General features: G+C 38.5%; 1 protein-coding gene across 1 annotated transcript; it reads right to left on the reverse strand.

The window, feature by feature from the left end:
- Positions 1–5037: 5037 nt before the first annotated feature.
- LOC134661675 (myotubularin-related protein 9) lies at positions 5038–26963 on the reverse strand. The gene is made up of 10 exons (XM_063517832.1): positions 26680–26963; positions 25474–25727; positions 24102–24300; positions 15416–15572; positions 14623–14736; positions 13986–14107; positions 13276–13382; positions 8789–9006; positions 6312–6494; positions 5038–5476 (listed from the first exon to the last, which is right to left on the reverse strand). Exons 1-10 carry the CDS (start codon positions 26824–26826, stop codon positions 5295–5297), a joined length of 1683 nt encoding a protein of 560 aa, XP_063373902.1. The 5' UTR covers positions 26827–26963; the 3' UTR covers positions 5038–5294.
- Positions 26964–27901: the final 938 nt, after the last annotated feature.

A 27901-nucleotide genomic window follows, 5' to 3' on the forward strand; every position in this document is an offset into this window, starting at 1 on the left:
CGTGTTGCATTTGCCTTCTAAGCGCGAGGACGAACGTTCGTTAAATTCGATTCGATACATGAAAAACCGAGCAGCGCGTCAGTCGAACGCGGACAAAGGTGTAAGAGACAGATACATCTATTGATAGAAAACATGTTCACCGTCCACTCAAACAATCACCTTGTATAACAATTGATATCTTCCGATACTATTAAGGCGGGTTTCCACCAGTGTGCGGCACAAGCATATTCAGTACAAAAATGTTTGTGCCGCATACTAGTGGAATCCCGCCTTTAGGGCCTAATATAGTACCTAATTTACCGCGGGCGGGTCTATCTGGTGATCTTTTGGACTTGTAAAAAAAAAATGGATTATACACTTTAAAAAAAAGAAAACGTTTGCTGCGCAATGTATAATTGACCAACAAATAAATTCATTTATATAAAAATTGACATCTAGTAACATTACATTGGCTCCGTATATTAACAATACATATATAAATATCATATTTTATTTAAAAAAATATTATGAAAATTCGGATGTTCTTGTAACTAGCAGATTGCACCAATGAATAAAATTAAAGTTAGCAGGGAAACCCCGCTGTCATAAATGCCATGTATTTACTCTCTTCTACTTTACGTCCACATACCTTACAATATGTAATTACAATTGCCTTAATACACAGAACTTCTGCTTAGTGCCACGTGCCATTCGTAATCCCTACTGCCCCACCACGTGTAACAACCGTAAGTGACATCGTAAAATCTGTTTCAACTTGAGTATACCGTCAATACGTAAGTGTGGCTGGCCTTCACATAGGGGCCTGTTTACACACGCATTGATTATAGTTCGTTTTTTCGAAAGAACTTGAAAGAAGGTAAGCGATTTTGACATGTCTTTTAATTGAAAAACACTTTTTAAAAATCAATAACTATTACTTATGAAAGCAGAAGACTATAAAAGATCGTATTAGATTCATAATTGTTACATATTTACCGTAACTTATTTTTAAAATGTGTTTTTCAATGATTGTTATATATTTTTTTTTCAATTAAAAGACACATCAAGATTGTTTACCTTATTTCTAATGCTAAAAAAAAACGAACTATAGTGTATATTGCGAATTCAAGCATTTGCTCCTTGCTACTTGCGTTTAGTGGAAAAAGTATGAACTAATCAATGAGTGATGAGGCCCTGGCATGAACGTTACACTTATCCCGCAGCCGCACTTATCCGTATTGACCTTAATTGAATGAGTTCTCGTTTGTCACTCGGCCTGTTTAGGCCTGGTGGGGTATAATATACCTACTATAGAGTACTACATACATTAACTTACTTTCTTAATTAAGTACCTAACATACTATTTATCACAATTCTTAGGTTAGTTAGAAATCATAAAAATCAACTGGTGTTTGTCATATTAGCCCGTATACTTAGAGGGTGACCTTAGCATCTGGTCAAACGCATTATATGTATAAGTCATATAACAGCTGCATAGAAAAGGTAACCCTCTGCATAGAACTTTGTATGCTAAAATGTTAAGCTAGCTAATATTGCTGACTGTACATTTCAGGTACCTATTGGTTAATGTAAACTTTTATAATTTGAAGAAGCATTAAAAAAAATCCTTACTAAGTAACAATAGATAATAAGGCAAGCGAGCCATGGTTTGACTCCGTAGCAATAAACTTTGTACCTGCCTGTTTAAACTGTACCTGTTTCTTTGTAGATACTGTTCTGGTTGTTAAGATACTTTGTATTCTAGTTATAAATTCCTTAGTGACTACTACGTACCTACTTTTAAGGATTGTCCAGAGGCTAAGATCATCCTAAACCTATATACATATACATACAATAATAAAGGTGAAAGTAGCAACGCTCAATATTTAAAATAATTGAAAAAAATCTAGACACAGTAGTTAAAACTGGAAGAGCCCTCGATTCTTACGAGGACTCATATTTGGTACCCGATTTACTAACTATACCTCTCTTCGAATGATGCTCCCTATGACTGTTCCTTCAAGTTGGCTTTTGGTTGGGCTTAGTTTAAAATATATTCGATAAAATATGTTTTACCGTATTTTTATTACTTAAATGTTACATTTATAATTAAATAAATGTGCTAAACTTAAAAAAATACAACGATTACATTACAGTACATATGGGGCTACTTTTCCGCACTAGTGCGTAAAATAGCATTTTTCGTGCGATGTCGAAACTTTAAAGTGCCATATGTACTGTAAAACGTTGTTCGATACACGTGCGAATAGGTAATTCGCAACTCGTGTCGATTTAAAACACTCCCTTCGGTCGTGTTTTATTTTTTAGCAACTCGTTTCGAATTTCCTCTTTTTCGCACTTGTATCGAAAATAACTATTTAACACTTTACGTGACAGCTACTCCATATAAAACTGAACTGTCATAGGGACATTAGGGACCATCATTCGACGCGAGAGCTATAACGAGTGTCAATGGATTACGAGCAAATATTTATTCCATTTATACCATTATAAATGATTCTATTAAATAGCTTTACAGTACATATACTTTACCGCACTAGTTCAATAATTAGCAATTTAGCACATTACGTACCGAAAACTTAAAGGGCCATATGAACTGTAAAACGTCGTACAATACAGGTGCGATTAGGTAATTCGCAACTCGAGTTAATGTACTAATACGTAGTAACTATGTCATTTTATCAAGCAGGCCAATTAGTTATGGTAACACGAGAAGTGAACGTCCTAATAACAATTAGTAATTTACCATGTTGGCATATATGTAATTATTCATAAAAGACCTGCAATACTATTATAGTACAAATTGCGTTACAAGTGTGACAACATAAATCACTGAAATATTGTGTATTATTTATTCTAAAATAAGCTCGTATTCAATTTACACTCTGTATATTAACCTTAAGTATGCTTAGGCACTGATCAGTGCACCTCTAGGTACTCTGTATTGAACGTAAACATGTAATATCTGGTAGACACATATAAAAACTCAAAAATTCGCATTTTTAAATTCGAGATAAAACCTATGTAGCTAGATCGATTTTTCACCCCCGAAAACCCCCATATAGCAAATTTCATCGAAATCGTTAGAGCCGTTTCCGAGATCCGCGAAATATACTCCATATAAATATATAAATAAATATACAAGAATTGCTTGTTTAAAGGTATAAGATAAGATTTGTCATGATCGCTATGTAAATGAATGAAAATTGACAGCAGCATACGAAAGGTTAATCATGTACATGTTATGGCTCCTCTACACGATGGGCCAACGCCGGCCACTCCAAGGGACGCAGCCATGCGGTAGAATGAGATAGCAATATCACTTGCTCCCTCTAACGCATAAATGCATCCCTTGGAGTGGCCGGCGTTGGCCCATCGTGTAGAGGAGCCATTACCTACAAATAAAATAATCTGTTCCATAATATGCAAGGCGTTGTATATGTTATATTAAACTTATTCATTAAAATTACTTATTTTATATGACGAGGTTGTAAGCGTTTAGTAAATATGCTTGGTATTACAATTAAGAAAATATTAACTTTGACATATACATAATGTAGGCCTAACTTAAAACATACTTGTTAACTTATAGTTTTTATGACCGGGTACTAACTACCTACTAAACGGATGTCGAACAGATCGAATTAGTGATTTGGTCAATCGAACTGTCATTCTAGTACCAGCGGTCGTTTGGCGTTGATCGACGTTCCACAGACTGAAATCTAAACACTTCTTTGGTGATAGACCTAACGCGGAAACAAAGAACCCGGTTATTCTCTTCTTTTCATATAAATAAATTGGAATTTAAAATTTGAATTCGATCGCTTGCTAATGTATATTTTGGCGATTTGTAAGCCAATCTGATAATCCGACATCCTGTCCTATGAGTCCTAAGATGTTTCGATTTTGTGTTTTCTTTTTGGATCACATTATATTTTAATTTAATTTCGTTTGACCTATTGGGGAGAGATATATGCTAATACCGCAACCCGATGATATACCACGAAATATATTTACGGGGTAAGATGATTTATTGTTTGTAAAAGTAATTGATGGCTTTACCTAGACACAAAGCGATTGAAAATGAAATGGCTATGTATGTACTTATGTACTTGATAAAAATATTGACCCTTCATAGCTATAATAACTACTTACGTTAATTAGTTAGCTGGCAGTCCGTATCTTTCTCTTTGTAATATATTTCGTAACTGTAGTTCTACTTTTGATGTTATCAATAAGTAACACACAGGCGTTACACAATGTACCTAATAGTTATCCAATAAGTATACCTAACCTAACTACAAATTGGTGTTAACAGTGAGGTCAATTTAAGACGTGTAAAACGAAAACAACACTCGCTCAAAACGTAAGAACCGATAAACTAAATAAAAATTACGAACGCGATATAGCTTGAATACGTCGGTTTATCTTTTTCTTTAGGAACAGTTGACAAATGGAATACGCGAATGCTATGGAGCTCTGTTGACCCGCACGACCAAGTGTGTGGCCCTAGCGTTCATACCCAGATGATCCTGATCCTTAGGTTATGGAATAATATGGGACAGAATGTAAAACTCCTAATCTTTTCTCAAGCTACATTCACATACAGTACATCAATGAAACGGCTACGTTAATAAATGTGATGTAACTGATGTACCAAACTGCAAAATCGAACTTGGTTCTATGAACAATAAAATGCATCTTATTACAATCATATGTCCTAAATATACTTAAATATATTGAAACTGTATACTTATAAAACACCATGAGCACGTTTCTCATGAACGCTAGTGAGACAAACGGAAGTGTTTACACAACGCATTTTATTAGAAAGATGCTTCTGCTCGTCTGACAAGTTGCATGGATATGGAGACGGGGCTTGAGATGTGATAACTCGAACATTCTTTACAGGTAACTTTAAACGAACATACATATTTATAATCATATGTGGATTTGAATACCTTACGGCGACTGTATGTTTCGAACGGTAATTTCGATCACTTTAGAAGTGAACTACCTATTCGCAATTCAGGGCGTTTTAAAAGCTCGAATCGTCAGCATTAAGAGCTACAACCGTGAAGGCTTACGATTTCTTTAAAGCTGTTCCTCCCTAATTAATCCTGCAGCGACTAATATAAAAGTTACATCTATGTATGGGCACAGTAATAATTGAATGTTTGGGCCCACGAAGGCAAAGGTTCGCTCTCTGTCGAGGCTTGTACACAGTTCACGCCTATCCTGCGACGCGTGACATGGAGGTTACCTCAACTCATCAATAATAATAGTAGCTTTAGCTAGTTGTGTAGCAGGAGTTCATGCTTGTCCTGCGGCGCGTAGTAGTGCGCGGCGAGGTCGAGCAGCTCGCGGCGGAGCGCGAGCGCGCGCGCCCGCAGCGCCTGCTCGCGCGCGCGGAGCGCGCCGTACTGCTCCTCGCGCTGCTCCGTCGACTGCGGGATCGACCAGCGCAGGTACAGTTCTGTACACCAAATATATCATTGAGGCTATCAAATATCAACATTTATTCAGCAAATAGGCCACAAGGGCACTTTTACACGTCAATATGGAATTTACATACAGCAAAAAAAAACACATCAATAATTATAAAATACAACTAAGCCGTAAATATCAAATCAAACTAACATAGAGATGTATAAAGCCTCTAAATGTCGAATTACAAAAAACGCAATAACAATAGTATTGAATGAAAAAAAAAACAAAGATACAAAAACTATAATCTAAAATTATTTAGAGATGTAAATGTCTCTAAGTGTCATCATAACTAAATCATAAACAGATCGACATAAGCCGGTTTTCATTAAGAGCCAACAGGAGTGGTCATTTCTCCATACAAACGTACTCGACTGTTACCTCCGTGGGTTTTGAAGCTAGAGCAATGACTTTTTCAACACAGATTAATATTGTCAATATCTGTGTCGGGCCGTTTTGCTTTTTTTGATTTGTGTTTTTTAAGGCGCTAGAGCCCTTCAAAAATGGCCAAAATGGCCTAATTGACTATGCCGCAATGAGAGGCGTGGTATTCAAAACTGATATCAATTAGCCAAAAAAGCAAAACGGTCCGACATACATAATTTCATTAAAATTTAGATCTCAAAATTTCGTCACATTTGGTTAAGTTTTGGGGGAGGAAACAGTCGAGTACGAAACCTCGTTTTTTGAGATTATTATGCGGGGTTTTTCGCCTTGTCCTTATCGCACTAGTTTTAGGAGCCGCTTCCATTAGCGAGACGGGTATGTTTACCTAAAATATTTAAATCTCAGCTCCCGTATCCTCTTAAATATGTTGTCCTCACCCTCCCATATGACGAAGCTCATGGGCGCCACGGAGGGCCAGATGACGGAAGGCGTGGGGTCGTAGAGCGGGTTGATGTAGGCGCAGAGCTCGTCCGGCTGGTTGACCCACGACCACACGCTGGTCGTCTGCTCGCTCACGCCGCGGTAATCGCGCTCCTGCTCACTGTCGCATAGGAAGGTCCCTGTAACGTAACGCCACAATAGGGATGATGACACAAGTTCAATTTTATAACAAAATCTAGTAAAATAGATATAGCAAATGAGCAATTTATCACAATATTGTGGATATTAAAAAAATATATGGAAATAATACAACAATACGGCACCTGAAAGTTGCAAAATTTAAGTTTCTTTATTAACTTCCAATAACGAAATAAGTAAGGATACCATTCGATTTCTCACATTTTATCCAAAAAAAGATCGTATGGCAACTATATACATAAACGCAATAATTCACCGACAAAATCGCAGTTTTCTTGTTTTATTCATACTTCAAGATGGACTCTGACGTCACGGTCACATATCGTTTTGTTCGGGGCGTTTCGCGAGTGAAGTACGACAGTCGGACTTTGACTATAATTTCTGACTTTTGTATTGCTTTATGCAATGGGTCCCATATACATATTGATACCATAAATGAGAATTAGTCTGTCTATCATATGAATAACCCACGGGGGTTCATCGCTTTAAATTAAGCGGAATAAGTAAACAAATCATTTTTTACTCTTAACTCCAGAGTGCTCGCACTATGAGCATGTCTGCCTGTGATTACTTGAACACTGTACATTTGTCGTAGTGGTTTCTTTACTAATTGGTACTTTATATTTTTTACTTATTTTATACCATAAAAACAGGCCAAGTGCGAGTCGGACTTGCCCACGTACACACGTACAAATTTACCTTCTTTGAAATTTAATTAATTTATAGTTTTTAGGTTAATCCCTGTACTTGTAGTGTAAGAGAATTATACTGTTATTCAAGTTAATCTACTTTTCTTTTTTTTTGATATTTATTTACATCATTACATCATTACATCATTATTATCATCATAATTATTTTAATACATTATAAAGAGGATATTCACAGCCATTTAGTATAAAATTTGGAATAATCCATTCAGTCATTTTAAATTCAGAGTATTTTCTAATCATTTGTTAGATCAAGTAGTGAAAATGTTATAGTACGGCTCTTCTGAGGTGAACTTTTCGCTTCAAACCGTAATCTTTCAAACAAAAGCCATTGTCTCTATTATCGCAAAAGCGCTTGCTCCCGACTTGGCAATTTTTAACACCACACTAAGTATCAAAATAATATGAGTGCCGTATCGCTTCGGGGCGGTCTATCGTCCTACACTACCAAAACGTAATATATGGAATATCAGTGACATTAAATTTGAACCTTAATACTATGACGATACCGGTTGTTTTTCAATATGAATGTTGTACTGGCACGTGCCAAGCCGGGAGCAAGCGCTTTTGCGATAATAGAGACAATGGCCTTTGTTTGAAAGATTACGGTTTGAAGCGAAAAGTTCACCTCAGAAGTGCCGTACTATATATATGTATTTGTAATCTACTCACAAACCCTTTTTATTGCATATCCGACATAGTAGGTTTGTTTAAAAGAAAATAATAATAAAAACTTTGTACCGTCGACTTTATGTCGTCACGGTTACTACCTCCACCATGTTTGCACTTATTATCTCATATATTTGTGTTCAGGACATCATATTGAATATACCTATATCCGAGTTGGCTAAGTAAGCCAAAACCTGATTTGCTTCCCTACTATAAGGGCTTAGTGTAAGGGTCGGTTGCACTAAGGCCCTTCTCTCACGAGACTATTTAAAAGCTACGCGACTGAGACGCAAACCATGATCGCCTACTGGTATGCTACTCATTTCCGCACACGGTGCTACACAAATGAGACTATTTTGTATCATTTGCGGAACAACATTCGTACGACGATGTCTAGTGACTCCAGCGATGAAGACAATCTTCTTCTCTATTCTCAATTCTTTATTCGTCCAATTGTTGTGTATACATTTAATTGCATTAATTGAAATAAAAATATAATTCCTGACCTGTCAAATTGATTTTTTTCCAATCTCAAGCCACGCCTTTTCTGTCACATCTTTTCTTACATAATCACTATAATCAGGCAGCTTATAATTATATAAACATGGATACTTTTCCACCTCTTGAACGAAATTTATATTAAAAACTTGTTCCGCCGCCATCTTGAGTATACAACGCGTATACGACTCGAGTCGCGTGCGACCAGCAAGACAGTAGCGTGCGACTGTTCGCTACATTTTATTGTGATCAGTCCATAAATTGTGTTTGGTGCAAATGGCCTTCATTCAATTAATTGCATAACTTAACAATCCGTTCCTTAGGTTAAGAGGTCGGTCTTTAGGAAACGAGGTGGCTCTTACCGCGCGGTCACGTGCAGTTAGCTTCAGTAGGACACTCACCGAACTGACTCGCGTACGAGTGCTCGAACAGCGTGATGAGGAAGGACTGGCGGTACTCGAAGCTGCAGGGGTACTGCTCGAGGAACTGGCGCACGCAGTCGAGCAGCAGCAGGAAGGTGGGCGCGGCGCGGGGCGCGGCCGAGTAGGGCCCGCAGCGGTGGCGCGCGCCGAACGGGTGCCCCGCCGCCAGCCACTCGCGCTCCACCAGCGCCTGCAAACTATACCACACGGTGGATTTCATGGCTCTTGGGTTACGCGCTAGCGGCACAAAATAGATACAGTACAGAAGTCAATCACATGTATGTACTTCACTTTTCATACCTACGCTCGGCGGTCGCTCTAGGGTTGTCAACTATGATTTATGCACAAAAAACTATCGTAGTAACGTGATAGTGGCACTCGTATCTAGTAGTGGCCGGGGCGGGGTGCATAGGTACCTACCTACCTAACTGTTCTGTTTAACGTTAAAACGAACCATCCAAATACAAGCAGATACTTACTTACTTACGTCGCTGAAGAAATTTTGAAGACAAATGTGGCGGCATGTACAGAAATCTTCAAATTTTCATATGTCACTCCGAACACTGTTCTTAAGACTTTTAGGTCATTAAATTTAAAGAAAACAGAAGATCTTTGGGGCCTGTCAGTCAAAGTATTACATTCCATTATTGAATCGATTACACCATACTTGGCTGAGATTTTCAACAGATGCATTGATGCTGGTATTTTTCCAGATATTATGAAACATAGTAAAATCATCCCGCTGTTTAAATCAGGAACGAAAACAGATCCAGCGAACTTTAGACCAATTTCAATACTACCGGCATTAAGCAAAGTGTTCGAGAAACTTATTCTGAATCAACTATTGTCACATTTCAACAGAAATAAACTGCTGGATAGCAATCAATTTGGTTTTACCAGAGGTCGATCTACTACTGACGCCGGTGCGGTACTTCTAAAACACATCTTTGACGCTTGGGAAAAAGCTCAAGATGCTGTGGGAATTTTCTGTGATCTGTCAAAGGCATTTGATTGCGTTGATCACGAAAATTTAAAGAGAAAATTAAGCCGCTATGGGATAAAGGCTAGTGCCCTTGACCTAGTCTCATCGTACCTTTCGGATAGAACTCAGCGAGTAGTTATTAATGGAGCTCAATCAGCGGGGTCCCCGGTAGCCCTCGGAGTGCCTCAAGGTTCAATTCTTGGTCCCTTCCTGTTTTTGGTATACATTAATGATTTACCAAAAGTTGTGCAAGATAGACATGATATAGTGTTATTCGCAGATGACACTTCCCTTATATTTAAAGTGGACAGAAAGGAAAATAGCTTCGATAGCATTAATGAAGCGCTATCTACCGTAGTAAACTGGTTTACGGCAAACAATTTGCTTTTGAACGCCAAGAAAACCAAATGCATCAAGTTTACGCTACCTAACGTCAAGCAGGTAACTAACAGCAAGATTAAAATAAAAGGTGATACGCTGGAATTTGAAGATCGAACTGTTTTCCTGGGAGTCACTTTAGACTCAAAACTGCAATGGCATGCACATATAGCCACTCTAGCCGGCAAACTCAGTTCAGCAGCCTATGCAGTGAGGAGAATCAGACAGCTAACAAACGTAGAGACGGCCAGGCTGGTATACTTTAGTTATTTCCATAGTGTTATGTCGTATGGAATTCTGTTGTGGGGAAAAGCGGCAGACATTCAGACAATATTTGTGCTGCAAAAACGAGCTGTACGTTCCATCTATGGACTGGGCGCTCGAGTATCTCTGAGAGAGAAATTCAAAGAGGTTAACATTCTTACCATTGCATCTCAATACATACTTGAGAATATTATGTATGTTCGGAAAAACATCCACGAATTCAAGCTTAACAGTGACATCCATAACTATAACACTAGAAACAAACATAAACTTGCTGTGCCCGCCCACCGCCTCCGTAAGGTTAGTACGTCTTTCGTCGGGAACTGTACACGTTTTTATAACAAAGTCCCTACTGACATAGCGAATTTACCACTTACCAAATTTAAGTCACACATTAAGCGCTCCTTGTTAAGTAAGGCGTACTACACTGTAAATGATTTTATACACGATAGAGATGCCTTTAAGCCTGTAGCTTGATTTCGATAGTATGATAAGAGTTCAATAAATATTGTTTTTTCATTGTAAATTAAATATGCTAGTGTCCAGTAGAATTGACACATGAGACAATCATGTTCTCGCTTGATTATATTGTTTAATTTAATTTTAGTTTTGGACACTTGGAGACCATATACATCTCTAAGTAATTATTTATTTTATTTTTAATGATTCTGACACTTGGAGACCTTTACATCCCTAAGTATTTATTCATTTTATTATTTTTATTTTATTGTACATACTTATATTTTTAATGATTCGGACACTTAGAGACCTTTACATCTCTAAGTCAATTTAGGCTAGTAATTATGTGAAGCTATACCGTCTTTTATGTAACATACGAGCACAAAATGCTGTGTCTCACAGCTAAGTGTTATCACTATTTTAATATTAATATAGGCCGGTAGCTTGAACATGTCATGCTCGCTTAAAAGTCTTTGCTTACGGTGGCGTCGTTGATCGGGTCGCCACTTTCCCGAATGAAGGTTGAGGGAGGCGATGGCTGAGATACGCGTCGTACTCGTGAACGGGTGCTGTTTGTGGAGACGGGTCTGTTTAAGCTAACACGAATATATTTAGTAACTTTATTTTTTAATTTAATTGCAGTGAGACGCCTCATTCGGTTCTCGTATGTTTTTTTTTTTTCTCGTAATGTGTTAATCATACAGGATTGTGACTCTTGGAGACCCTATACATCTCTAAGGATAATTTGATAAACTATGTTATTTTTTAGTTCTGACACTTAGAGACATTTACACCTCTAAATAAGTTTAGATTTTTTTTCCATGTATCTGTTTTGTTTTTATTTTAATATTATTATTATAGTTTTTTTATGTAATTCGACATTAAGAGACCTTATACATCTCTAAGTAATTGTATTACGTTAGTTTGATTTGGTAGTTGTAGTTGTATTTAATAATTGTTGATGTATAATTATTATTATTTTGCTTTTATGTAAATTCAATGTTGACGTGTAAAAGTGCCCTTGTGGCCTATTTGCTGAATAAATGTTGAAGTTGAAGTTGAAGTTGAAGTTACCTCTCTGAAACCACTGGTAGCTTAAAAAACGACAATTCATCGTTTTATGTTGAATTCAAACAACCGTCCACTGAACAGTTATAATAACTTTTGTTTGTTTCTCCATTATTGCACAAAAAAGTTCACGGACGCGTGTCTCAAGCGGATGGCACTCGCGCTCGCACTGGTCCCAACCGGTCCGAGATATCGTGTCCGTGAGCAGTGTCTATGTGTGCGTTGCTCGAGCGCACTTTGTATGTAGATTGATTTCTGTACTGTATCTATTTTGTGCTAGCGGCGACATTGCGCGACTAATGCTCTATAAGACTTTCCGGTCGGTGCTACATCTATTGTCAAGTAGCAGTAGTGATAATTCCGCTACTCGATGCTAGATGTCGACACTGATAATAGTAGTCTTTTTGGTACCAAAACTGATGTATGGAGTGAGCACTCTTGTCTTACTATATTTCTTTATGCTTCGGCTAAGGCGACAACCATAGGTTGGAGGGAGACACAGCGATCGGACCTTTCGTTCCCACCTATGGTTTCCGCCTTAGCCGAAGCCAGTCGCGCAATGTCATGGCCAGGCCGTTAGGAAACTTAGGAAGCAAAGGCACCATAATGTCTATACAAATGTAGTCCTCATTTTCCTCCCTGGATATTAACATTTCAGTAAATCTTTTTTCTGCCCTCTGGCCCGAAAACGTCAACATTCGGCCCGCTGCGCTAAACGAAGTTGCCGGCTCCGTCGAGCAGAAAAATTGTACACCTACAAACACAGTACCTACAGAAAGACATTTCTTACTTTACGGAATTTGATTATCGCTCCCTTTGAAGGATTATGGGGACAATCACAGGCGCACTCTAAAGAGCTGTCATTGGTACCAGTAGCTAAAGAACCAGGACACACAAGAAAACATAACAGATTTTTTAATTATTTTAAAATCGGAGTACATCTCTGAGCACTCCAAAACATTGAAAACGTCACTTATTATATCATTGGCACTGCTAGAGGTCTGTGCAAATTAACGACAAAGAACCATCAGTTAAATTTAACGTTTCAAAATAATTACATCTTCATATAACAGTTTTCATAGCGCAATTTACAATCAGCACTTCAGTGGGCTGTTGACCTCGAGCTTGACCATTTCAATTTATTTTAAAACTGAATCACCAAAAAGTATCAATATAATTTACAAACCTGCTCTAAAATTACACGAGAGCCGGTTTAGAAACGCGAGCTGGCCGGCTAGCTGATTATTGCTCAGGCTTGAACGGAGACGCTTCACTCTCGGTGTTTCTGTAGTGACTAGTCCCTGGTATTACGTACCCGCGTATAGTCCTGCAGTCGGGATTAAGTATAATCTGCACTAGTGAGCAGACGAGCAGCGTGGCGTCCTCGCCGCGCGTGCCGTGCACCAGCACCGGCTCTGCCTTCTGTTCACGACATAACACTACATTACTACAAAGGGAATAGGGAAGTGCCGTGCCGCATAGCGGGCGAGCAAGCTAGGCTAGGCTGGCATTCCTACTACAACTGAGGGATATTCAGGAAGACCATTAACCTTTGTTTATCTTTACCTGCTTCTTCGACTATTTCAACCTGATTTTAATAGCTGTATTGATAAGAAACTTTGCATGTTTAATACAGATCGCAATATAATCATTTTCGAGCTGATCTAATAATGGAGTCAGAAGAAGGATAGTAGAACTTTTCGGTGGCTACTAGCAAACCCATCGAGATTGAGCTTATAGAGCGTTTTGATAAGTCCGACACTTTGGGGCTATAAAGTCAATAAAAATTAAATTATTTTCAGAAACTTGTTATTGCGCAAGTAGGGCACAATAGTAAGGCTGCCTTTCTACTGACGCGGGGTTGAACGAAGATGAGAGGAGGCGTGCGTGTTCAACCAAATAGCATTGATTGTAATCCAGCAGAGCGGAGATGAGATGTGAATTACAATCAATGCTATTGACTGATTCCCATACGTCTCGTCTCATCTCCGGCTCTGTGTAACAGGCACCCTTAGTAAATACAACCTGGTGTATGTGCTGCGCGACGATGCAGGCGGTGTGCAGCGCGTTGCGGACGCTCTCCGGCCAGCCGCACGACTCCAGCCGCGATATCCACTTGTCGCTCGATATCTCGCGGTCGTTACACGCTGCCAAATTATAAACAATCATTCAAGTAATCAACATCCCTCAGAAAACAGTGTAAAATACCACTTCATCAACAGGAACGGTCACACACGTTGAATTTTATAACAAATTCTAGTTAAATATACAGAAATGAGCAATTTAAAAAATATACGATCTCAGTTTTCATTTTTTTAGCTTCCAGAATAATCTAAAAATGGTACCATTATAAATAAGTACGAACGACAAATTTGCTATTTTATTTCACCATCAAAATAGCAATTTTCTCGTTCGTACTTATATGTATACATATTTCAAGACGGCTTCGTCATGATAGTGATCGTAATCACGTTTAGTAAGGGCCGTTTTGTGCGTTGTGTACGATTGTCAAAATTTGATTGTCGTTTCCGAATTTTGAATTGCTTTAATGCAATGGAATATACCTTTGCTCCTCAAAACAAACTGGAGCGACCGATACCATAAAAAAAACTTGTCATGTAGCATCTTGCCTTGTGTTTCAAAATAATCAATATCTTATCACCTTCAATAAGTTTGGCGTAACTATCCAGGAGCTGTTGCTGGTTGTCGACGTCGTCCATCGACCTGTTGTAGATCTTCCACTGGGAGTAGTTGGAGTTGCTCTCAGTGCCGCCGCCTGAACACAAATTAAAAACACATATCAAAGAAATTATCATTATTTATAATTTACTTTTTTTGTGGGATTTGTTATTAAAATGAAGCATGAACTGCGGTATTTTCGGACCGTTACGACCTTTAAACATTCAAGAAAATTATGTACTCCCATCTTAGATGCCAGCAGCACTTACACTCCCTCTGGTGTTGCGGGTCTCTATAGGTGAAGGTAATTACTTAGTATCAGACTTTTCGTCTGCTTATTTGCCTCCTATATTATTTAAAAAAATGGCGACAGTTGCCTGCAAGGACTTGACAACATTTGCTTTAGATAAATTCATTGCGCACATGGAACGAATTTATGACATTTTGTATTAAGTGTCACTTGACTCTACGAACGTATAATTGCCGGTATCAAATAGTTAATATATGTCTAAGAATAAAGCGCTGTAACGTGCCATATTTGTTGTAGATACTAAATTGTCAAACATCCATGTTTGAGGCATCATTACTACGTACATTACAACACCTGACAAATTCCGAAGGAGAGATTGGCCTTAGATTATTTTACAAAATTGGTCACAATCACATATTATACAGATCAACCTAGCCCCAAACTGAGCAAAGCAGGAATCTTTGCCAGTATTTTAGTACTTGTACCCCGACTACTATTGCCTATAATCCGTTGTGTGATTTGTGACCTTTACTCTGCTGCTGTGAAATGGCATTGTTGCTCCTCAGATCGTAGATGATGCCCTTCATGCCCGGGCCCACGACCGCGTTGAGGATGGCCTCGTCGGGCCGGCAGCGCCGGTGCTTCGGCCCGTACAGCGGCTGCCCTGCCCGCACCAACACTGCCTGAAACATATACGAGCCATACTTAAACTCCTAAATTCCATAAGGTAGGGTTCCGTTTTTGAATTTGAAACCTTAAAACTCAATAAAAATTCAGAACTAAATTTACAGTATAGCTTTTTTATACCAAGTCGGTGGCAAACAAGCATACGGTCCACCTGATGGTAAGCAGTCACCGTAGCCTATGAACGCCTGCAACACCTGATGTTACATGCGCGTTGCCGACCATCAGGAAAACCTCGGCAGGGAGCTCATTCCGCGGGAGGAAATTCCTCTTAAGCCGCACAGTACGCGACCAATTATGTTCTAGAGTGTGTGGATGAACACCCTGCCGACGGCGAGCGGTGCGGTGATAGAAAGCGGCCGTCGGCATCATGTCAAACAATTATTCATAGCACAGCCCATTGTATAAGCGATAGAGGAGGCAAAGTCTAATACAATAGGTATAATAATGTACACAGAGTCTGGACTGATAAGTTTAAACAAAGCAAACCAATATATGTGTATTCATTATTCATATGGAGTGATAATAGTGTTCAGTAGGAATTTACACTTTAAAACATATCGGCTAGGGTACCTACGTCAAAATGTATGTATGTTTAGAAAAATATGTTAAGTTGGCTTTAACGCAGGAACAGATAGATGTCACTTGTTCAGTTCATTTCGCATTGCAAGCTTTGATAGGCTGACTCATTACTATAATTGCAATACAAAATAAAAGGCGGCGGCGGCGGTGCGGAGTCGGCGCGGAGGCGGTGCGGTGTCGGCGCGGAGGCGGGCTTTACGCGTCTCGTGTACATTAACGCGGAGGTGCGGCGGCGGTGCGGTGTCGGCGCGGAGGCGGCACCGTGTACTCGCGCCCTAATAATAATCTACAAGGCAGAGCTTTTTATGTGCCAAATTTTATTACAATCAGTTCAGCAAATTAGCTGTGCAACAGACAATATTACGTTCGCATTTATATCATCAAGTGTAAGTAATATTAGTGTAATAAATTGATGCACTTCCAATGATTTGTTAGCTGGACGTCCAATACGCAGTTCGTCCAAATCGCATTTCGTCCATTCGTCTACTACGCAGTTTGTCCATAAGTGATGCGTCCATTTCGTGATTCGTCAATACGCAGTTCGTCCATTTCGCGATTCATCATTACGGAGTTCGTCCATTTCGTGATTCGTCTATTAAGAGGATATGGGAAATGAGAAAATGGTCAATAATATCAGCTACGCCGATGATATGGTACTACTGGAACCCACTGTCGGTGCCGTTAAAATCGAGTTGTTAGGGCCCGGCCACATATCCACGGTGCGGCGCCGGCCACCGTGTAACGGCACGGCGCCGTGCGGCGGCACGGTGCCGCCACACCGGCGGACGGCGCACCGCTCGGTAGTTATTGTTTTGCTGTTATTGTTTAGCCAGCCGTGTGTTCCAAGTTGATTGGAAGAACTTCGCTTCGCTCGCTCGTTCTACAATCAATGAATCTTTGTTTCCATTCCAATAACCCCTTCTAAATACGTCAACTGACGCGTGTGGCTACAGCCCAAAGCCCAATGTCAACCTTCGTGCCTTCCTACAAGGTTCACGAAAACGCGCCCCTCACGCACAGGCGTACGTAATAACTCAGACAAACGGTGGCTGCAGTAATGAGAGACGCATAATTATATATTACTTGACGAGACTTCTACATTGGACGGAATGCCTACTGGACAAAATGTGTGTTGGACTAAATCCATGTTGGACGACATGTTGTTGGACGAAATACGTGTTGACATAATACGCGTTGGGCGAAATGCTGTTGGACGAAATGCATGTTGGACCAAATACGTGTTGGACGAAATGCGAATTGAAATAACATTTGGACGAACTGCGTATTGGACGTACAGCTAACAAATCCTTCCAATACATATAAAACAATTAAATCTGGGCTGGATTGTTAGTCATTCGTGACTCACATCATAACAATTGTGGCACTTAGCTGCTATACACAGTGCTATACAGTATTATCTCAATGTCTGCCAGATAATGTAATAATCGCTCCACTCGTGTTACATATACCAGGTATATATGTATATATTATACAGATATACATTGCAATGCAACATTCTCATCGCGTGCGCAAAAAAATAATGATAAAATATAGCGTGGTGCACTTTCACTCCAGCTTCTTCCTGAGTACTAATAAAATAGGTTTTAGCGATGTCAGTGTGCCTAATGCCTATCTCAAATAGTGAAATAAATAGGTTTAGTAAAGCACCAGACCCAGACCAAATTCATATAAGGCATAAATTATACACAGACGCAATATGAACTTAGACAAGAAATAATAAATTAATATAGCTCAACTACTGCAAAGCACCTTCTGAGATGACATACCAATATAGTGTGATGTTATTTATTATAAAATTCCTTTTTTTTTTTTTTTTTTTTATCTAATTTTTATTGAGGCTTTGAACACTCTAGGTGAACATGTCAGCCTCATGGGTGCTTACATAGTTCCCTACTCAAGGGAGAGATCAATAAAGTGGTATACACTGATTGCTTTGTCAGATAAAGGCTCTGCCAACCAACAATTGATGTGTCCATTGTGCATGGAGCCCAAACTACCAAAAAATCTTTTTCTCAAGTCCGTGTTCCGGACGCACTCCAACAACACGTGATACACGTCATCAGTCTTCTGGCAGTCTAGACACAGTGGTGACGGTTTAACACCCATCGTACACAGAAACTTGTTTGTAGGAATGTGTCCGGACCGGACTCGGAAAGCCGAGACTAACACTTTTCTAGCAAGGTTGGCAGAATCAAACCAGGGTATCCACAAGGGCCTAGCTTGGATTGTTCTGTACCAGATTCCTACACCCCTTGATAAAGCTTTTTCTCCGAAATGGTATTCCCATTTTTGTAAACATCTTTTTTTAATTCTGGGAATTACTTCACTCGAATATGGTATAGAATCTACTACAGAGCCATCCATTACAGCGGTTTTGGCAAGCTTATCTACTGCCTCGTTTCCTGCCAACCCTACGTGGGAAGGAACCCACTGTATTTTGACAACCTTTTCATCACAAATAAACTCATGAATCAACTGGAGAGCTTCATATGCGACAGGCATGCCTCTTTGTCCATAAACACAACTATTAAGGTGTTGAAGTGCACTCTTTGAGTCAGATAATATTACAACTGGAGCATTATTAGCTAGATTCTTTGCATAACACAAAGCTTCTTTAATAGCTACAAGTTCAGCTCGCATAACGCACGCGTTATCATGCAGCTTCCACATGAGTGAAACATTGCACTGAGGATCAAACAGAGCTGCTCCAACACCTTGTACACTCTTCGAACCATCAGTGTATAATTTATAAAATTGGATATACTGCTCAGTAAGCACTCTCAATGTAGAATTTCTCAACGCCTCATTCTGTTGATGCCGCTTAGGGACATCAATATATTCAATGCTATCCAATATACATGACCTGGTGTCGACTGAGGACACCCAAGTGTTCAAAGAGTACATATCCAATTTGTCACAGTGATGCACAGGTAAATCTTTCCATTCATCATAAATGTTAGCTAACAAAGGAAAATTTTTATCAGAAAATAGATTACGCTTAGCCAAAATGCTCTGTAACGCGGAAACAATGGGGCTGTTTGATCTTGATCTTACTCTTAGTAAAAATCTACAACCCAGCCAATAACGACGCACAACCAGAGGAGGAATGGAGAGTTCACTTTCCATAGCTATAACAGGAGTGCTGCGTATGAAGCCTCCGCACACACGCAGAGCTCTATTTTGTAAAATATCTAATTTCTTTAAATGAGAAATAGCACAACTTCCATAAATAAAACTACCATAGTCCAGGCGACTTCTTAAGAGAGATATATAGAGGCGCCTGAGATGTTTAGGATGAACTCCCCAAGACCTTCCCGCTAGAACCTTTAAAATATTAATATGTTTGTAATTTCTTTCACACAGCTCTTTTATATGGAGCCCCCATATCAAGGATGAATCCAACCATAATCCTAAATACTTAACTCTACGAACCACCTCGAGAGACTTGCCACTAACAACTATATTAACATTAACATCTTTTCGTGATCTTTTAAAAACACATACTTTTGATTTATTCTCGGACAGATACAAGCCAACTCTCTCTAGACATCCAATCAAACAGTCAATAGAGAGTTGAAGATCACTAACTGTATCTGAAGTGCGCCCTCTTTCCACAGTTTTATACAACACGAAATCATCGGCATATTGTGAGATACAAACATTATTAATACTATTACCTATTTCCAAGGTTGCGATATTAAATAAAAGAGGAGAAATGGGATCTCCTTGGGCTAATCCTCGGTGTGTATGTCTAATTAAAGGGTTACCTCCACCATTCAGAATAATTCTACAACGCCTATTAGAAAGGAAATTCCATAGATATTTACATATCTTATTACCTATGCTTATGTTTTGTAAAATGTTGATTAATGAGCTAATATTTATGTTATTATATGCATTATCGATGTCAAGAAAACAAGCCACAGTAGGTTGTTTTTTACCAAATCCTTGCTGAATATCAGATGTAAGTAAAGCTAAATTATCCAAACAAGACTGACAACGTCTGAAGCCAGTCGATGAGCTGGGAAGGAGACCCCGACTTTCCACAAACCATTCAATTCTCTTCATAAGAATCAAGTGTAGAATTTTACATGGACAAGACATTAAAGAAATCGGACGTAAAGAAGATGGTAAGCCGGGGTCCCTCCCCGGCTTAAGTATAGGAACTATTTGGACATCTCTCCACTGATCCGGAACAACCCCGGTCTGAATTATCAGATTAAATATTTTTAACAGCATTAATTTACCATTGTTTGAAAGATTAAAAATCATAGAGTAAGATATATTATCAACTCCTGGAGAAGTATCCTTCTTTTTTAAACAATTAAGTAATTCAGGGAGAGTAATTGGGATTTCTAACACAGAAGATTGTACACTAGAAAAGGACGGGTCCGGTTCAGCAACACTATCCGGGGTCAACGAGTGAAGCAGACTCCTGGCGTTGTCGGGATCAACTCCAGCACGCCCTCCCGAGGTTCCCTTCATCCATCTCATTTTCCTCCACATGATAGTAGCTGATGACTCATGGTCAATACTCGTACAGAAATCTTTCCACGCTTTCGAGCTAGCCCTTTTTATTAGTTCATTTGCTTTTGACACCCTGGTTTGCCAGCAAGAAAGGTTTGATGGAGTAGGATTACGTCGCACCTTTGCCAGGGCTAGACGTCTTTCTGCTACAGCTTTGGATATTTCTGAATTCCAATAATGTTTAGGTCGAAATTTTGATGCAGGGTCTTCACTTGTTTTGATCCAGGGGATGTGTTTATCAGCTAATGATTGGATGTTTTTCATAAATATATCATAACTAGTTTGAACGTCCACGTCATCACTCACTGAAACATCAAACACTGTATCTGCTTCTTTATTGTACTCTGCCCAGTTAGCCTCTTTATAATTCCTCTTCTTGGTAAACATTTTAGATCGAATATAACCACAGTTCATTTTTACTATCACATGGTCACTACCTAAATTTTCATTACAAGCCTGCCAGCTAACATTGGTAGCAATGTCCGTTGAAGCGAATGAGATGTCAGGTGAAGATGTCTGCAGGCTGCCATTAACCCATTTAATGCGTGTGTGTGAACCATCGTTTAGACACACGAAATCATTTTCAAACATAGCCTTGTACACCGCCTCTCCTCTCCGACCGGATTTACATGACCATAGGGCGTGATGAGCATTCATATCACCTAATATTAGACACTCTAATTTAACAGAACTGAAGATTGAGTCCCAATCATGCTGATTAGTGGTTACGGAGGGAGGGCAATATATCGATATAATATGTTTAAGGCCAGGAATATTAAATATTTCTATAATCATAACTTGCATTTGAGAATTAGTCACATTGTAAGGTCTATGTGAAAATTTTATTGATCTGTGTATGATGGCGCACAGGCCACCATAAGAATCGGACCTGTCTGCTCTTACTACGTTATATCCATTAAATTTATGAGTAGTTTCAGTAGACAGCCAAGTCTCACTCACAAATGCCATATGGATTTTATCTTGTAGTAATAATAGTTCAAAGTTTCGAGCTTTAGGTTTTAAACTGTTTGCATTCCATTGGTAGATACTTATCAAATCCTTTTTTATTGTGTTACTGTCCATTATTGTAATTTCCAAATAGCTTTAACAACATCTCCATAGTAAAATATTTCTGAACAAAATTCTTAACCTCACTCCAGATAAATTCCATAAATACCTTAATTTTATTTTCAAGATCTCCCTCGCATGACATTGCTTCCTTTATCTTGTCTAAAAACCTATCTATTAAGGACTTTCTTTCTTGACGAGTTCTTCGAGATTGCTGAACGGGGACTACTTCAATTGGAGGACCTGGAGGACGGGTACTTTCTGTTTCGGATGATTCATCGGCACTCATATTATGTTTCTTTCTTCTCCTCGATTCTCGGCGCCTTTTGTCACTTTGCTTTTTATTTTTGCTTGCCATATTTTTAGTTTGAGGTTCACTTTCTTCTAATTCGCTTTCAGGATGCTGTTCTTGGGTATTAAAATTACTAACTGAAGCTCCAACACATATATCTCTATAAGCAGGCTTCGAGGTTTCCCCGGTTGACAATACTGGAGGATTCGGATTCAGTAGCAGAGTTTCTCTCGCCTGGAAGCCACTGCTTACATCAATATTCTGTTTTTTTTCGTCATTAATTTTCTTTAATGCTACTTTATATGTGCAATTATTTTGCCCCATGAATATGCGAATGGATCTCTCTTTTAGAAACGCGGGACATAAACTTTTCATCAAGGATAAATGGTTCCCTTTGCAGTTCACGCATTGGAATTTCTTTGTTTCACAATTTTCATGTTTTTCTCCGCATTTAGGACAGATTTGTACCTTGGATGGACAAAAATTACTGACATGGCCAAATCGCCAACATTTCGAACATTGCGTGACTGGGTACTTATACGATTCTACCGCCATACGACATCCATACGCCTTTACATAATTGGGCATGATTGACCCTCGAAAACAAATACGTACGGTTTCACACTTTACCCACTTACCCTGCTCATCTCTTTTGTTTAAACGTTTGACGGATAAAATCTCTGTATCTGTATCACACACAAAAATTTCTTTTAGGTCCTTTTCATCAACATCAAAATCTATATCTCTGACTACCCCGTAACAGAATGGCAACTCGTTAGTATTTCTACAAATCCACTCATATTTCTTCACAACTTCACTGTCCAAGAAACTGTTTGCGTTAGTATTGGTATTAAATCTGATCAGTAATTTGAAAGGACTCCTATATTTTACTCTTAAGACGCCCTGCACATTATGACTCAACAATATCTTTGCAAATCCCAATTGTTTTGGAAGAACGTTTTTGGAGCTAACTGAAACCTCATAGATAATTTCGTCAAAATCGTCAGACTTCGGTAGAGGACTAGTCGAAGGGGGGGAGGGACGTACATCTCTACGTTTATGCCTATTTACGACCGTAAACCCATCATCATCAACAGCTTCCTCCCCCTCTAACCGTCGCTTATCGCCTCGTTGCTCGTCTAGCTCGGGCTCCGCGACGCGTTGTTTACCGACATTCATATCTCCGTCATCCCATTGCAAGTCCATTGCACCTTCTTCTTGAGGAGAGGAGCCCTCGGAGCCCATGATAACCTTCCTAATTGATTCTGGGGACATCTCGGGACCCGAGGCCGGCTGCGGGGCCGACTCCTCACCCGAATCACTCATAATCACAAATTGAGGGTAGATCGACAAAACCACTTATTTGTGTTTACTCGAAGAAACTAATAATTAACTTAGTTTTCCACGTATTATCACTACTAAAGTCATTATAATCAGTTTAAACACACTCCAAATTATAATCCTCTCAGCAAAACACAAAAAATCGGTATTACAAAAATGTAAACAAAGGAACGCGTCTTAACGTAACCGTTGCGCACGCCAGACTGTATAAAATTCCTTTGTAAACCGTTTCACACATATTATAGAAATGTAACATTATACTTCGGTAACTGGGAAGAGAGAAACAAAAGAATAAGCATTGCTGCATTGCAGAAAGAAGTTTACTTAGGCCAAAGAGAAATAAGTACCTCAGCTTAGAGTGCGTAATCCACACATGGTTAAAAATCCACTTATAATATGTTTTAAACAAACTGCGCAAACTTGTGTAGGTATAGTAAAATTTAAGTGTATTAACATAAGCGTCACTTGCATCATTCCACGAACCCTGGGTTAACCAGTTAAACCTGGAGTTACCATGGTTACCAGTATTGAGTTAACGTTAGTGGGATGGTGCAAGTGGCCCTAAGAATTTAAAACTTATTCATAGGTTTACATTACCTCCCACACATCTTATTATTTTATATGTAAGGGTAGCCATGTATAGAGTGAAATGCTTAGGCTATCTTTGATTGTTACAAAAATACAAATTTCAACTTACCCCATTGTTGTGCCTATAGGAGAGCACAGGGAATCGGCCACCTTGTCTGAATGTTGCAGCCAGAGCTAACATGTCGTCATCTACACTTTTGGGGACCACCACTGCCTTCGGGTACGCCGGGCACACAGTGTAGTTTTGGTTCACTCGAGATATCCTCCACTCCTCTGTTGCCAACACTTTTGTGAATTCACCCTCTATACTGGAAAAAATATATGTAAATAAAGCCTTTTTGTTGCCTACTATTGATTGCAGATTATCTATGAGTACTTAAGACACATATGTTTAGACATCAAATGTCATAGGCTTTATTCAATGAATAAATTATATTGAAAATAGATATTGATTAAAATACAAAGATATGGAATATTAGCTTTAAATGTTGCTTCTCTTTCAGGTAAGAGTTTTAGTTATTATTATTTCAGTCTGTATTATTATTTAAATATCATTGTTTGTAATAAATTTTCCTCTTTCAGAGCAACACAATTTAGTTTTTATTTCGTCGTGTCCCAACGGACACTATAACATATTATATATATAATAAATATAAATATGTACTAATAATATTATTTAAAAAAATTACATTTAGAACTTTTTCTGTTAAAAATGAGTAAATCAACTTACCACACTTGATGCCACTCTTAAAAACCTGAATTTATGGTAATAAAAATTTGGTAACCAGGAAACATGCATTTTTTTAAATAGTTATAACTGTTATAAGCCCTTTCCACAATAGAACACCTACTAATCATGTACAGATGTAAATAGTGCATAATTGTTCTCCATCGTATTTTCTCGGAAACGTTCGTATTAGTCATGCTCCATCAGTCTACCTCAGTATTTTTGTACCGAGACTGACTGAAATAGCAAGACACGTTCGTACGTTTCCGTGAAAATACGATGGAAAATAATTATATGCATTACATCTGTAGTAGAATGTGGTATAACCAGTTTTTTCTAAAAAACTCCTTTTGTCCCCAATCCGATGTACGCCTTGTGTAAAACATTTTGCACAGTCAGCATAACAGCACAGTACAAATATGTGTGCAGGAGTGATAAGCTAATTAATAGTATACGTAAAATAATATTTAGTTAAATAATAGAAGCTTCCTAAAAACAAAAGTTTTGCTTCTGGATGTCAGCTCAAACATCCTCCCTAATGCAATAAAATTATTATGATTATTTAAATAAAACTAATTTTGAAGCAGACAGTATACTGATGATTAATGGGAGGACGACGGATGCAATATATGTCAAAGTCATGTTGTCTTATTTAAACCAATTTTAATTACGTATATCGATTGACATGATTTTGACGTATATTGCATCCGTCGTCCGCCCATTACTGATGATGGTTGTTAATAAAACAGCTTACCTATATAATGTATGCCCATTTTCCATAATTGGGTGCATATGTCTATAAAAAAATGGATAGAAGAGGCTGGGATCTTGTAGTCCAGAGAGGTTTTCCAGGGTTTGAGCCAGCATGTTCAACTCTGCGCTGGAGCTGATGTCGAGCTGGAATATCCGCAGGTCTTTGCACTTCAAGAACAAGGAACCACCCTGCATGACGCCATTGACTGGCTTGTTTTCTTTCTTCTCAATGCTATCTATGTTTCTATGAAGAAGCTGGAAAACCAATAGTCTGTTCCATTAATCCAGGGAAAAGTTGATATAAGAAATATAAAACAATAGCCTCTGCCCGCGACTTTGTCTGCGTGGAATGATGATGATGATGATGATTAATAAAAAATATTATATGTCCTTTCCCGAGCCTCAAACTATATCCTTACCAAATTTCATCTAAATTGGCTCGGCGGATTAAGCATAAAGAGGTAACAGACAGACGTCAGTTGCTTTCACATTTATAATATTAGTAGGGATATTAAGGAGGCCACTCCTTTAAAGTAGTGTTGAAATTATAAACACAATAATCATTATGGATAAACATTAGTTCTACGGGGAGCTTCATCCATAAGGAATAGTAGCACTTATAAATACCATACTCGTAATTAAATGAGTTTTTTAAAGCAAAAGATAACTTATTGTCATTTGTCAATAATGTAATAAATAATGCTATAAAAATTATCCTTATCAATCACTAACAACTGGTTCTCCTTGTAACTTCATTATGTACTAGCTTTTGCCCGCGACTTCGTCTGTGTGGAATTAGTTCCAGCAGTTACAGTAAGTATAACGCCTGGTTAAAACTAATGGCAATATTTTGGAGCATAATATGCTTAATTGCTTACACCAATTAACAGGCATTTCATTGATTTTCTCATTTCCACCTTCTTTAGGGATGACTTCTGACATAAATACTATCCTATGTCCTTCCCCGGGATTCACACTATCTCTATGCCAAATTTAAACTAAATCCGTTCAGCGGTTTAAGCGTGAAGAGGTAACAGACAGACAGGCAGACACACTTTCGCATTTATAATATTAAGTATGGATAATGTCCATTATGTTCAATAAAATAATGGCCGCTACTGTAGTATGTACCTAAAAAGAGTTTATATTGGAGCTTAGCACCATATTGTAGTGCTGTAATCTGCATATACTTGTAATATGAACTTACCCATAGTTCGCGAACGTCTTGTTTTCGTGAACTCAAAATGAGGTGATGTCCAGTAATACACACCGTTCCGTCAACGTTATCCTGGTGAGGATATTTTAAAATAACACCATCCAGTTTATTTATTAATATAAGCTCTATAAATTCCATTATACTATAACAAAAACTTGTTGAACTCGCTTTGTTAAAGTCGTTAACGATCGGCACTTTGTGACGGCAATAGGTAATACTATAGAACCCCTAAAAGTGATTAAAACTAATTATAAAACTAGATTAAAATTTGTATTTGTTTGCTTTTAACTACGATAAAAAAAAGGCTTAATCGATTATCTTATCTTATTCCATTTTGACGTATTTGAGTATTTGACGTGATTTTGACAAATTTGACAGTGCGTAGAGCGAAAATCGAAGTATTCGAATGGGTAAACGTTCAAAAATCACCACAAGTTGCGTCGCTCAATTTATATTTAAAGCCATAACAGACTGCCGATCGAAGAGATATCTCTTTCACGCTCTCACTTATGGGTACGGCGCACCAAAGTTGCGGTGCGGTAGTTTGTTATGGCTTTTATACCAAAAACAACCTATATTTAGTTGGTCAAACCAAATTGTCAGTAAATAAGAACAAGAAAAACTATTGTCATCCTTTTCTTTCGGGTGCTAGTACTAGTGTAAGACAAAGATAGTATGATTCTCTGTGTCTACCGTTTGTCCGTTTTGCTTACTTAGGACTTTTTTTAAAGTAGGCAAATTTGAAAAGTAAGACTATGACAAGGACAAACAATAACAGAGCTTTCCCTGCTCCTATTGAGAATTCCATAAGTCCATCTCGTTCGGTCATCTCCCCTCCCCTGTTACGTTTAAAGTATAATATCTGGGTGACCGAGCTTCGCTCGGAAAACATATAAAAACTCGAAAATGCGCGTTTTCCCAGAGATAAGACCTAGCTAGATCGATTTTTCGCCCCCAAAAACCCCCGTATAGCAAATTTCATCGAAATCGTTAGAGCCGTTTTCGAGATCCCCGAAATATATATATATATATATAGCTGGTCAACCAAATCTTGTCAGTAAAAAAAGGCGCGAAATTCAAATTTTCTATGGGACGATATCCCTTTGCGCCTACACTTTTCAAATTTGCCGCCTTTTTCTACTGACAAGATCTGGTTGACCAAGTATATATAAATAAATAAATAAACAAGAATTGCTCGTTTAAAGGTATTAGA

This window comes from Cydia amplana, chromosome Z (genome assembly GCF_948474715.1).
Source record: "Cydia amplana chromosome Z, ilCydAmpl1.1, whole genome shotgun sequence".
Taxonomy (NCBI): domain Eukaryota; kingdom Metazoa; phylum Arthropoda; class Insecta; order Lepidoptera; family Tortricidae; genus Cydia; species Cydia amplana.

What these genes read in the sequence shown, in the direction of transcription:
- LOC134661675 (XM_063517832.1), bottom strand. Translation starts at nt 26,826, where the DNA reads ATGGAATTTATAGAGCTTATATTAATAAATAAACTGGATGGTGTTATT. An exon ending in AATGGGCATACATTATATAG is followed by an intron (nt 24,301 to 25,473) that starts GTAAGCTGTTTT and finishes TATTTTTTCCAG; the next exon opens with TATAGAGGGTGAATTCACAA. An exon ending in TCGCGCAGCACATACACCAG is followed by an intron (nt 13,383 to 13,985) that starts GTTGTATTTACT and finishes TGTCGTGAACAG; the next exon opens with AAGGCAGAGCCGGTGCTGGT.